This window comes from Carica papaya, chromosome 6, assembly GCF_054855325.1.
Source record: "Carica papaya isolate Zhongbai chromosome 6, ASM5485532v1, whole genome shotgun sequence".
Classification (NCBI taxonomy): domain Eukaryota; kingdom Viridiplantae; phylum Streptophyta; class Magnoliopsida; order Brassicales; family Caricaceae; genus Carica; species Carica papaya.
In genome coordinates, this window is record NC_142314.1 from 36,859,005 (window position 1) to 36,873,036 (window position 14,032).

At 32.7% G+C, this 14,032-nt stretch overlaps 1 protein-coding gene across 4 annotated transcripts; it reads right to left on the minus strand.

The window, feature by feature from the left end:
• Positions 1 to 4,965: 4,965 nt before the first annotated feature.
• LOC110826371 (putative E3 ubiquitin-protein ligase LIN-1) lies at positions 4,966 to 13,106 on the minus strand. Of its 4 annotated transcripts, none has more exons than XM_088222674.1 (10): positions 11,752 to 13,106; positions 9,521 to 11,268; positions 8,619 to 8,873; positions 8,500 to 8,527; positions 7,760 to 8,408; positions 6,735 to 6,879; positions 6,393 to 6,641; positions 5,942 to 6,251; positions 5,427 to 5,588; positions 4,966 to 5,219 (listed from the first exon to the last, which is right to left on the minus strand). In XM_088222674.1, the coding sequence occupies exons 1-9, from the start codon at positions 11,792 to 11,794 to the stop codon at positions 5,470 to 5,472; spliced, it is 3,546 nt and encodes a 1,181-aa protein (XP_088078800.1). In that variant the 5' UTR covers positions 11,795 to 13,106; the 3' UTR covers positions 4,966 to 5,219; positions 5,427 to 5,469. The 4 variants fall into 4 exon arrangements, with proteins under 4 accessions (XP_088078800.1, XP_088078801.1, XP_021912689.2 ...); XM_088222675.1 differs by having other exon boundaries at positions 6,393 to 6,647; positions 8,646 to 8,873; positions 11,752 to 13,105; XM_022056997.2 differs by having other exon boundaries at positions 6,393 to 6,647; positions 11,752 to 13,105.
• Positions 13,107 to 14,032: the final 926 nt, after the last annotated feature.

Here is a 14,032-nt window from a genome sequence, read left to right on the forward strand (position 1 = left end):
AATTTAGATTGAGTTAGATGAAAAATTTTTAAGAAAAGAAGTTTAAAGAGCACACTTACTAACAATCTAAGTGTTTGTTGAGAATAACATTCTCCTCCTATTTTCAACATAAATTTTAAATAATTCGTAAGCAAATGATATAGAGAATTGGTGCATTCTTCGTATATCAAAATATTTCTCCACAACCTAAAAGCTTGCCCTAAATAGAAAAGGAATGACAAAGGCTACGTGGGTCAATACGTATAATCTATCAACTTTACAAATGAGAAAGAGACTCTTGAATCGAGATGTTATTACTTTTTTAGAAATAAAAGTGCGTTTTATTGACTAAAAGTGAAATTTATATAAATAATGTGTATTAAAATTTATACGAATAATGTGTATTATTTCTATATAGGTTCTAAACATGCAATCTACATGTACAATAACATGCAATAAAATAGCATATCATCGAAGTATAACAACTTATATATTAGTCAGAAAGCACCATAATAGCGTAAACCTATTTACATTACTACCATAAACGTTATCTTTGTCAAACATAATCGATTTTAATGTATTATCACCTAACCTTATTATTTAAGGGGTTGTTGACTTTCACATTCTTGATGGAAAGTGTGTGCATGAAAGATGCCAAGAATATGATATTCTATCGAAGATATAATTAACACTTTCACCTACACCTAATAAAGACATTTTATAAATATTTCTTCATTGGTCGTCAAGCAACAAAAAAATAAGAATTAGATATTCTTTCCAAAATGAAAATCTTAATATTTGAAGTCATAAACTATTAAGAACCCTATCTTATCATAAATAAAAACTATTGATAAATCTAGATTGAGTTAGATAAAAAATTCTTAAGAAAAGAAGCTTAAGGAGCACACTTATTAACAAATTAAGTGTTTGTTGAGAATAACACTCTCCTTTTGTTTCCAACATAAATTTCAAAAAGTTCGTAAGCAACCGACCTAAAGAATCTGTGCATTCCTCCTATATCAAAATATTTCTCCACAACTTAAAAATTTGCCCTAAATAGAAAAGGAAAGACAAAGGTTGTGTGGGTCATGATGCATAATTCATAAACTCTACGAAAGATAAAGAGACTTTTGAATTGAGGTGTTATTAATTTTTTAAAAATAAAAGTGTATTTTGTTGACTAAAAGCGAAATTTATACGAATAATGCGTATTATTTCTATATAGGTTCTCAACGTGCAATCTACATGTACAATAACATGTAATAAAATACCATATCATCAGAGTATAACGACTTATATATTGGTCAAAAAGCACCACAATGTCGTAAACCTATTTATATTGCTACCATAAATGTTATCCTTCCTGAACATAACTGATTTTAATGTATCACCACCTAGCCCAATTATAAGGGGTTGTTGACTTTCACATTCTTGATGAAAGGTGTGTGCATGAAGGATGCCAAGAATATGATATTTCATCGGAGACATATAACACTTTTACCTACACCTAATAAAGACATTTTACAAATGCTTCTTCATTAATAGTCAAGCGACAAAAAAGCAAGGATTAGATATTCTTTCCAAAATGAAAACCCCCATCTAGTCATAAAACCATTAAGAATATGATGAGATCATAAACAAAAAATACCGATAGATCTAGATTGAGCCAGATGAAAAATGCTTAAGAAAAGAAGCTTCAGGAGCACATTTGTTATTCTAAGTGTTTGTTGAGAATAACACTTTCCTCCCATTTCTAAATATAAATTTCAAATAATTCGTTAGCTATCGATCTAGAGAATTAGTGTATTTTTCGCACGTCAAAATGTCTCTCTACAACCTAAAAGCTTGCTCTGTAATAGGAAAGGAAAGATAAAGACCATGTGGGTTATAACATGAAACCCATAAACCTTATAAATAACAAGAATAGTTAAACCAACACAACTACTTTAACAAAAGACTTCTATTGGTACCTAAAATGTTCTCAAATCTAAAACCCTCAAATACCTTACTTCTACAAATTCTAGCTAACTAGCATAATAAAGTTTCTTATATCCTTCTTGTTCACCTGTTAAGGAGCTCTTAATAATATATTCATTTTTTTGCTAACCCACAAGAATTTTGAATTGAGATGAAGAAACATAGATATAGTAGTAAGAATTAACTGAATTAAGATAATTCTATATCCACAAAGAAAAATCTTAATTTACATAAGAATACCTTTAATGTCAACATATTAAAAATTGGTTGCGAAATCAATAAAGAATATAAAGTGAGCTCTTAATAAAAGCTCAAGATATTTAGAAAAAAGCTAGACTCTTGACACTTCAAGCACTTTACAAGTAAAAATACCATATTCTATCTATTTCCCACCCCAATCAAGCTACTTTTGGCAAAAGTTACCTTTAAACTTGAAGTTAACTAATTAAGAGAATCATAAAATCTCTTTAAAATTATAATTTTAACATCAGTTAGATAAAAAGTGAATAAGATAGTATTTGCAAATTAAAATATGTTTATAATGTCTTTAATTCTTTCCCCAAGCTTAAGCTTGAGAAGACTTCAAACTCAACTGGCTAATAAATTAAGGTTGTTAATCCTTCAACCACCATATTGAACTATTATCCATTTACCATCACAAATGGTTAAACCTATCCACCAAAAGATAGTCTACTATCTATCCATTATAAGGTAAGTTAGTATTTATTCATTTAAGGGTCAATTTTTTTATCCCTTTTTGATTTTTTTGTTGCCCTGCATTACATAAAGTAAAAATTAATTATCCATATAATCTAATATTGATTAAATAAATGCCTGAGCACTTCGAACCCTCATGAGTCTGTACACAAAACATCTTCTATTCTTTCCACGACTATTAATTAGATTCTCCCTCTGAATATCCAATCGAATTCAAGATTCAAGACTCAAGCAATGGACACTACATTAGTAGTAGAAAGGCGATCATATCAAGATTTACCGATTTTATTCCACTACTCTAAGCTTTCCTTGAATCCTATACGCAAGAATTTATAACACTTCAAAGAACAGAACCTCCATAGGTTTAGAATCAAGAAAGTATCACAAGTCTTTTTCCTACGCTTACTTTTGCTGGGGAAAATTTGATGAGTTATATCAACAAAACAGGATAGGAGATTTCGAGTCTTTCGTTAATCAGGCGACACGTAGATTTGAACTAAAAAAAAAAGACTTGTAGTCCCCCGCCTTACCGCTTGGCCATATTGCCAAAACGATACAAACTAGATGAAAATCTTCCCCCTTTTTTTTAATGAAAAAGAAAATGTGAATTTTCAGTCACAAAAGCAAAACTTCAAGACAAAGTAGAATTATTAACTCTTGACTATAAATTTATGACCATTCTTGTATTGAATTTCAAATTGTGTTTACCTATTGATATAAGAAAATTCAAAATGGATATAGAACATAACTAGTTAGTATTCATTTTTTTTTTCAATTTTTACAGTAAAAAAATCCTTCTCAATTTCAATTATAACAGCAATTATGAGTATATGTAAACTCCAGAGTATAAGTTAGTATATAAATATAACTACTTAATGGGGTATTTTCTCTGTATAGTATACAATAGGTAATTGCCCATTCATTGTACTTCTGTTGTGGACTCATTTTTATCTGTCAAGTGACTACTGTCAATCTAATTTCACATCAAGTTTTGTTAATACAATGTTTCTAGTTTATCGAAGTTCTATCTAACCTATCTTGTTGGGAAGATATCTTTATTCTTACATTTAATATGTTAGTGTTCTATTGGGTAAGTTTATCTCATTTTTTTAGGATGATATTTTTTCTCCCAAACTTTAATATATTAATATCCTGTTAAACTATCGTACATAATATAAGGTCTAAATGTTGAGTTTACGTGTAAGTAATTTGTCTTCCATCATTGTTTGAATCTTAGATTAATGTATCTATCATCATTTTTTTATATTTTTACTTATGTATTAAATAAGAAGAATCGTGAATACATTAATTCCATGTAAACAATGAAAAAATATGTCTTTATGCTTTGATAGCCTTCTCGTTTCCAAATGCCAGATGTTGCATTATCATATATTTCACTCTAGTATTTATTGCGACATGGTCATCACCGCCTCTAACGTCCTCTTCTCCATCATCATCGCCTCCCCACCCCTCTCTTTTTTTGTAGCCTTTCTCTATCTTAAGTACAAAACTCTATAAGCTCTCGACCTGTATATAATCTCCGGTTAACTCATTCTCCATAATCTCAAGAACCTTCTCTATATATTTAATAAACAAGGAATTTAACAGCCCATTCATTAGAAAATTATATGTATAGAAACCTGGTTCAATTCCATTCTTTTTCATCCAATGCCACACCCACAACAACTCTTCCATTATTCCAAATACCCCAAATCTCTTAATCGAAGAATTGCTTCTTAAATTGTTATAAAAAATCCGTTTTTCTAAAGTTCATTAAAAATATATTTAACTCTATTCAAATCTCTAAAAGACAAAACATATATTATACAATTCATGGCATGTGGTTGCTAACATGGCAGCCCAAAAATTTTAAAATAAATTTATATTCATATTAAATATTACAAGCAAAGAATTTCTATTGATATTAAACGAATATTAGAGCGATGAATTTTGTTTAAATAAATTTTTAAATTATAAGAAGCAAAATAGAGATAAAATTTCTACAGAAACTTATTTAAATAAACTTGAATAGAACAAGGGGGTCATCTCAATATTGATTACAGAAATTTTTACTTACATCAATCTTATTTTAGCAAACTTACCATTTCGCTATTGTGTGTGAGGACTTCCTTATTAGAACTCCATTAATCAAATGCAACCATTCAGGTGATCTCTATTCTTTTCCATCCAACATTTGTCGAATCTTCCATGTTATCGCATGTAACTTTTGTTGTTGCGTCCTTATAACTAGAACTTTTGTATAGCGCAATCAAAAACTTGATGATATCGAGGTGGACAAAAAGCAAAATAATTCTATCATCTAATAGACCTTTGGTATATGTTTACTTCTGTGCAAGATTTCTTACAACCTGTTACTAACTCAATTTACAGATATCAAAACCAAAAAAAAAAGGAGTTTCAGAATAAAATAACTTGTCATCAAGATGTTGATTACAATGAGCATAACATCTATGGACGGCGCTGATTTTACTTTCGACCATCTCTGGAATAGCAGATATCCATTTCAAAAGAGAAACCCTCTGTACCTGCAAAAATTCCTAGATGTTCAGAGCAATAGCACTTCTGGGTTTTTGCTATAATGCCTTGGAGACACTATCCTCCAGGTAATCCTTCAAGCATTTCATAGTAACTTGGTAACTTTGTATAACATTGTATATAGTAAATTACTACCCAAGATTAACTGATTACTAAGTAATTGAAGTATTTTAGCAAGTTGCATGAAGGAATTGTACCTCTGAGGCATGGTAAATTTTTGAAGCATTTTTTATTTTCAAATCAAAGTTCTTCCCCAGAAAGAACTGCGTATAGTTTTCTGGAAGTCCATGTTACTTCAGCAAGGGCTCGTAGAGAATCTGCAATTTCTTTTGCAATTATTGTCAACAACACCCTGCATTCTGCAATAAAAAGGTAACATGGTAATTTCAAAACTGGGATTTAAAATTTTTATGCATGTCCATTCAGCATACTGGCATGAAGCAGGCTGTCATCTTTTTTTCTTTTCCGCACCATGAAGATTGAATCTAAAACTGAAAGCTCTATAACAAAGCATTATATTACTGAGTCAGGGAATTTTGGCAAAAAGCTGAACTAGGCTAAGCCAAATGTTATCAATTAACAAATATTTTGCAGCGTAGTATAATTACTTCTTCATACAAAGAAATACCTGTAGACCTTCTAGCCCGAAGACAACAACTTAAAGCAATCCTATTTTCAAATTAGTTAACGATTGCGAACAGGAGTTTCAAACCTGGTATTTGGCTGAAGTTGAGTAAACACATTGAAGCAAGAACTCTGTCCTCAACCTGCTGTCCATGTTTCAGAGTTTCTTTCAGCTGAGAGATAAGCTTTGAGAAGGCAGGGAGCTGGAACTCAGAATCAGATATGGAAGAAAGTGCATGACTCAACCAAGCAATGGTGACAAGACAAACTCTTATGAGATCTATGTTTGCAGAGCCTAAACATAAGCAAATGGATCCTGTAAATGATTGCTTCCCACTGCCAAGTAATGATATTGACACCTTCCTCAACCATGTTTCACCAGCTTGTTCCTCGTCAACCTGTATTTGGAGTCAGAAATTCAGAAAAAATTACTGGTATGAGTTTACAGCAACAGAAAAGGTTTGTAACACTAAGAAAATCTGCTGGGAGAAAGTCAAGATGAGAAAGAGGAAGAGATAGAGGAAAGAGATCATACATACCAATGAAATAGTGTTATTGGCTACTAAGTTATCTCCACCATCAAGATATTTTTTACTGCTGAACCCTGCTTTCTCCAGGATCCATTTATCAGTCAATAAAATGCCAGAGGAAGAAAAATGTCCTCCCAGGATAAGTAATGCTTGGCAGCAATTTTGTCGGACCTTCTTATCAACTATACTCATATCCAAGGCAACTGCAATGGCATCAACAGCTTCCTCCCTATATATGCTGCATTTTCGTGGCTCTGTCTGTGACTTGTGTCAAAAGAAAACTCAAAATCACAACTAAGAAAGGATGCACAATTAAATTAAAATATATACATATATATTCTAGAAGGGTACCAAAAGGTCGAAGTGTAGGAGAAGGACGGCAACAAAGGGTCTTTGCACAGGTGAAGAACTCTTGAGATAAAGGAGTAACACGTGCATTGTCTTCATCATCTCTCCATACTCTAGCCCGCTTAAAATTAATGAGACATCTTTCCTCCTTTAACAAGTGATAAGAGAAAATGAATAGATGAGAAATCCAGCAAACATTCACCTAAAATTAGCATTGCTGATGGGAAACCTTCACATTTTTCCTTGATAATAATTCTAAGTCTACTACCAAGAAGATGAGTTTCTATACGCTCAATTCTTGTGCCAAATATAAAGATAAGAAAGCAGAACGATAAGAGAGTAATAACCTGAACATCTAACTGAAATTATAAACTGTGGTGCTTAATTTAAGAAAGAGATAGCTTCCTTTTTCTTGAACAAGGACAAACAAAAAAGGTACACAATTCAAAAGGCGAATAACAACATTAATTCGTCTTTGGTTTCTTCCCTATCTATTTTCCTCTTAACATATTTTACCTCAAGAACAAGATTCTTTTATTTCATTTTACGATCAACACAAACCAAGAGATTAAACTTAATCAAGTTTAGGTATCGTCGCTCCATACAGCTTTTCTATTTTTATGTTAGAAAAATATGAGCCCATTTTCTGGGCAGGTTACCTTTAGCATCTCATGTAAACATGAGCCCCACCTCTCCGCTTCATTGGCTTTTCATCTCAAAGTTTATGCCCTTTCTACCACCCCAAACCACCCAGCCAAAAGAACAAACTTCTATCATGTTTCCTGCTTTTGACGCCTATCAAGTGACTTTCCACTTTTCAAATTCCAAATGGACTAATTAATCTCTAACACCAGCTCTGACAATCCACCATGTTAAACAAGAACCAAATCCTCATTCTTTCCAGCATCTTAAATATAAAAGAAAAATAAAGGGCAAGCTAAGAGTGGGAAAGTTGCAAATTGTGGTATCAACTGTTGTTAATGGCCTAGAAGGAAATCAGAACAGCAGAAATACCAAAGAATATATACCTGCTCATGCAAATCAGTTCAATCAGCAACATAACTGCATTCCTTCTTGACTTAGCTTGTTTACCGTGTAGGAGCTTAAGCAAAGACTGTATATTGATACTTCCTACTATCTGGTTTCTGCAACCAGTATCTGCTTCAATACAATAGGACAAAAGTGCTGCTACTCGTGTTTTTTCCTCTAAATTTCCAAGTTCAAGCCTTCTAATAAGATAATGCAAACCTCCAATGGAGAGGAAGTGTTGGATATTTGCTATTCTTTCCTCCTTGCTGAAAGCAGTAAGAAGCTGCTCTAGTATGAAAATAGATGAATTGTCACTTTGTGTCAGTCCACATCCGAGAGAATTTCCCATCAGTTGGGAGGCAAAATCCAAAAGATGTCTACGGTTTTCTGATTTCCAATTATCAATAACACGCTTCAAAATGAAGTTTGTAACTGGCACAGATAAATATTCCAATCTTTTTCCTGTTGCTGGACATGTCCTGTTTCCCTGATCAATCCATTCCTTGATTGCTGCTTGCTCAAAGGTTTGGCCTGTCTCTAAGGTAACTGGATCTTCTAACAACTTTCCAGTTAGAGGACAAATAAAATCTTTTGGAATGTTTGAGAAAAAGGATCCTTCGTCAAAGCCTTTGCAGTTTCCATGCAGCTCTGTAATGAAGGAAAGTTGAATAATCCAAATGAGGGGAAAGTTCAACTCGTCTAAAGCAACACAGTTTTAACTTTTTCCTTTCCAACTCACCTTCAAAAGAACAACTCCTATTTGTAGGCTGCAATTGAGAAATAATAAATTAGGGGACAACTTACTGGAGAATAACAAGAAAATCATAATGAATATTAAAAGTTACCAAGACTTGTTACTTTTAATAGAGGATTGTATGTCAGCACCTCATTGTAAAGGGTGACAGCAACAGATCCCTCTGTCTGCTGCACTTCACTCTTGAGTGAAGGCTCTTTTTCTTTTAGGTAGGGTGATGGATGCAGAATATGGAGACTGTTAGCAGATTTTTGCTGTGTGTTGGAGCTATCGCTAGCATCATCAATATGTCTTTCACATGTTACCCTTGCTGCAATCAACTTCAAGTCCTCCTCAGTTTTCAATGAGAGTCTATCTTCCTACAGAAATTTTAAATCATGAGAACATGAATTACAGAATTTAAAACATAGAAAGTAGGAGAGAATAAATAAACTGAAGATTAAGTTTATCAGTAGGTAACACTATTAATTACATTAGAAAAGCAAACAATCATGGCTGCCAATGGGCTCCTATATAGTTTGAATGACAGAATCCATGGTTTTTGGTTTGGAGCGCTGATTTAATTTCTAATACTGAATTAGGGCAAAAGGGATGTAGCAGATTTGATTAAGCAGTAAACTTAATTGAAGTGAATCACCAAGATATATGAATAAAATGTGAGGAATGCCTCGATAACTAATGTCAGCATAAGATGTGAAGAGACTCTAGCTTTTGTTGATTCTGTCAAAGAGATAACATATCCAGTAGTAGCATTTTGTGAGCACGCAAAACATATTTATCCAAATACTTCCCCAACCCTCAGTGCTATATATTGCATGATGGCAGGTATTTTATGCATAGAGCAAGGTATCTTATGGGACAAAGAAGATGAAATCTAGCACTAGCAATCCTTTCAGGAACCTTTTTAGGAGATTCTGTAAAGCAAAGGCCAAATTTATCAATCTGCATTTGTAACTAAAGAACAATGCAAATATGCACACGCCCTTATGCAAACAAGGTTACTTACAGACACAAATTCACAATCACATGCACTCTTATAGGAGCCTTCTTCAAGTTCTAGATCAAGATGGTCAACCATCTTAGAATAGTAACTTATTGGATGTTTAAGTTCAGCAGATCCATCAGAGCTCTGCACATAATCTTCAAAGTCATTGGCTTCCATATTGTATTCAGCAGTATCAACTTCAGGTTTAGATGGCCGACCAAATACGGCATCATACAATTTCCTACTGACCATTGGCTGAGGTGAGAACGGACCAGAGGGGCTAGCTACCTCTGAAGAATGAGAAAAGGAACCTCCCTTCTGAAGTCTCTGGAAAGGTACAGGAGGAACCTGTATAGAAGGAACGGAAGGGGCCTTGACTCGACCTGTCAGCCAATCCCGGTAGTAAAGTGCAAATTGGGAAGTACCACTGTCCAGAATTTCATTATAGACTTTCTCAAGAAGCTTCAACTTCCTCAACCTTCCTGGTGCATCAACTAGTGAAGTAACCTCTTGATCATACCATTCCTTCAAATGTGAAAGATGCGGAAAAAATAAAAAGTCCCAAAGTTCAGGCAACAATAATTCACGTGCCTGAAATGGAGAATCACAAAACACCTGCAAAAGATGTTTAGCTGACATGCTATCCTTCTTTTGTAGCTTATAGATCACACTGAGGTAAAGATGAGCACAAGCTGACAACATAAAATTGGGAATCCCAGATGTGAACCTGTCCTTCAAATCATTTGAACTCAAGCCAGTAATCACAGTAAGCTGCCGTGAAGCTTTCTTTAGTTCTCTGATACCAATAGCCTGCTCAGTAGCAGCTTCTATCGTGGCTATGGCTTCTACAAGGTTTGCCATGACTTTGCTCTCAACATTTTGGTCTTCAAGACTGTTAAACTTAAGAGAAGAGATACAATTGCGATGAAGATTGGTTCTGAAATCCTTATCTTTGAAAAAACATTTAATATGACCACTTAAAATGGATATCATGGCGTGAACTGCAACTTCATCAAGAGCAGGTTCAGAAACTGTTTGTACAAACTTGCTATGCTCTTGATTCTGATCATCCTTGAAGCTTTTATTCTTCCATGAACCTCCAGTGGTTTTATCATCAGCACTATCAGGCTGTTTCATGCTTCTTCGATTCTTGTCATCAGAACTTGTACTTCCAAGTGGGTGTTTGCTAGAACCGTTTTCCTGCTTTTTCTTAACTTCTGTACCATTTCCATAACTTTCTCTGTATCCTTCTTTATCTCCAATATCTGTAAAATAACTTTCTCTGCTCGTTGAACCATGTACTTCATCAGAAAAAATATCTTTAAAACCTTCATCCTCTTCAGAACCAACCTCCACTATCTCATTTCCTTGAAGATCTTCTGGTTGGTTGACGCTTGATACGCTATCTTCCTGCACATCATTAGAATAAAGTTTTTCAAGTCTTTTCCCATTTTCTATCGTAAGACCTGCATACTTTTTCTCTCTTCTAACAGGATTATCTCTGGGTCTTCTCCCTCTTACACTGTGACTTCTTGGCAGTTCATCATTAAAAGCAAACCGAGACATGTCAGACCTTGTCCTCTCTGTCTTAATCATACTTTTTGATGGAAATCCTCTCTTATGCTGATGTTGAGATGGGCTAAGAGGCACACTTGCAGTCTCTGACAGGAAAGAAGATCTTGATCTCCTCATTGATCTTCTTCCCTTAAATCCTTCTTCTGCAAGAAGCTTCTCTAATGAAGAAGCCATTTCTGCTCGTACTAGAACCCCTAGCTAGGAAAAGGAGAGGCTATAGAATTAGAAGTTAACAAAGAAAAAAAAAAGCAGATCACTTCTTAAAATCCAGAAAGAACAGTCATAAAATGGGAATGTAAGGAAGAGCCACTAAAGAAAAGCAAAGGAGAAAGATACTGCCTTCATGTTGCCTTTCCATTATGTTTTTTCTACTTGGATATTTTCTTATCTGACATTCATTATAATCAGTCTACACATTTAAACATCCTATAAAAATACCACCTAAAGAACATTTTCCCTACACAGGAGTTAATTTGAGTTAATTTCTGAGACCCAGCAAAACCCTTAAGGTCACCAAGAACTCCTGTTCCACTGTCTACAACCCTATGAAATTGAAATAACTGACTCAATAAAATCCCATATACCCAATTTGGAAACTACATATTCGCTTCACAAATTACAAGCAACACAATCTGACAATCATCAAAAGCAAAATCATAAGGACAATCAAGAACTACCTTTTGAATCTCCTCTCTTCGAACAAATTTGACCGAGAATCATCAAAGTCAATCACCCAGTCTCGAAATCTGAGAATACAACCTGGGTTTTCGATGAGGAGAACTGGGTAACAAGTAGATTCGAGGAATAGCGAAGAATCTAATGAGGAAAGAGTTGGGAAATAAAATAGATGCCGGGTGAGGAAAAGCCATAAGAGGGGAAGGGTTTTGTTTCTAGAGGACTTCAAAACAGAGGAAAAAACAAATGGGGAAAGAGAGAAGACTGAGCGATAAAGAAGGAGAAGCATACAGCAGGCAACAATGGAATTGCTTTGCTGATGAAGAATGACAAACAGAAGGTGACAAGATGAGAGTATATGCGAATTAGTGAAAATGGAGAGTTGGAAATTATAATTAAATTATGATTATAGCGATAAGAAGATTTTGTATTGATTTGCAGGCTTAAAGTTCAACGTCATCATTTGTTATCTTCAACGGTTTCAACTGTCACAATTTGATATAAAAAAATTGGTAAAAAATGAACCGACCTCCCCTATCTCATTTCCTTGAAAATCTTCTGGTTGGTTGGCAGTTGATACTCTACCTTCCTGCACATCATTGGGACCAAGTTTTTTAGGTCTTTCCCCATTTTCTATCTTAAGATCTGCATACGTTTTCTCTCATCGAACAACATTATCTCTGGGCCTCCTCCCTGTTAATCCTACTTCTTGATGGAAATCCTCTCTTATGCTGATCTTGAGATGGATTTTAAGGGAATGTTCTTTAGGTGGTATTTTTATAGGATTTTAAATGTAAAGACCGACTGTAATGAATGTAAAATAAGAAAATATCCAAGTAGAAAGAACATAATGAAAAGGTGACTTGAAGGCAGTTTCTTTCTCATTTGCTTTTTCTTTAGTCGCTCTTCCTTACATTCCCATTTTATGTCTGTTCTTTCTGGACATAAACAAAGTGATCTGCTTTTCCCTTTCCGAGCTAGGGATTCTAGTACCAGCAGAAATGACATCTTCATTAGAGAAGCTTCTTGCAGAAGAAGCGTTTAGGGGAAGAAGAAGATCAATGAAGAGATCAAGATCTTCTTCCCTATCAGAGACTGCAAGTTTTCCTCTTAGCCCATCTCAAGATCACCAGCATAAGAGAGGATTTCCATCAAGAAGCAGGATTAACAGGGAGAAGCCCCGGAGATAATCTCGTTAGAAGAGAGAAAACGTATACAGATCTTAAGATAGAACATGGAGAGAGACTTTAAAAACTTGGTTCTAATAATGTGCAGGAAGGTACAGTATCGAGTGTCAGCCAACCAGAAAATCTTCAAAGAAGTGAGATAGTGGAGGTTGGTTCTGAAGAGGATGAGTGTTTTCAAAGACATTTTTTCTGATGAAGTTAAAGTAATTGTGTTATTTGATTATTTTAAAATTTTTAACTAAAATATTAAATAAAAAAATTTAACGACTATACATGAATAAATTTAGTAAATTATAAAATATATATAAATTATTTATTCATAATATATGTTAAATTGAGTTATTTTAAAAATATTGGAGATAAAATAAAATTATATATTAATTTATACGTACACTAACTTAATATATATTATTTTATTAATTTATATTATTGTAATAAAAAAATATAATAAATATTAAAATGCATAGATTAATAAATTTTAAAAAATATATAAATTATTTATCCATAATATATATGAATCGAATTATTTTACAGATATTAAAAATAAAATAAAATTATATATTAGATTATTATATGAGCTATATCTACACTAACTTAATATATATTATTTTATTAAATTAAAATTATTATGTTATTTGATTATTTTAATTTTTTTAATCCAAACATTAAATGAAAAAAATTAGTGAATATTGGAATGTTTAAATGAATAAATATAATAAATTATAAAAATATATAAAAATTATTTATCCATAACATATATGAATCGAGTTATTTTATGTATATTGGATAAAAGATAAAATTATATATTAATTTATTATATAAGTTATATGTGCATTAACTTAATATATATATTATTTTATTAATTTAGATTATTATATTATTTGATTATTTTATTTTTTAATCCAAAAATTAAATAAATTTTTTTAATGAATATTAAAAGAAGTAAATAAATAAATTTAATAAATTATAAAATATGTATATAAATAAAAATTATTTATTCAATATATGAATCAAATTATTTTACGAGATAATCTCTGTATTATATTGCATTAAAAATTAAATATGATATTAAAAATTATTAATTATAATAAAATAT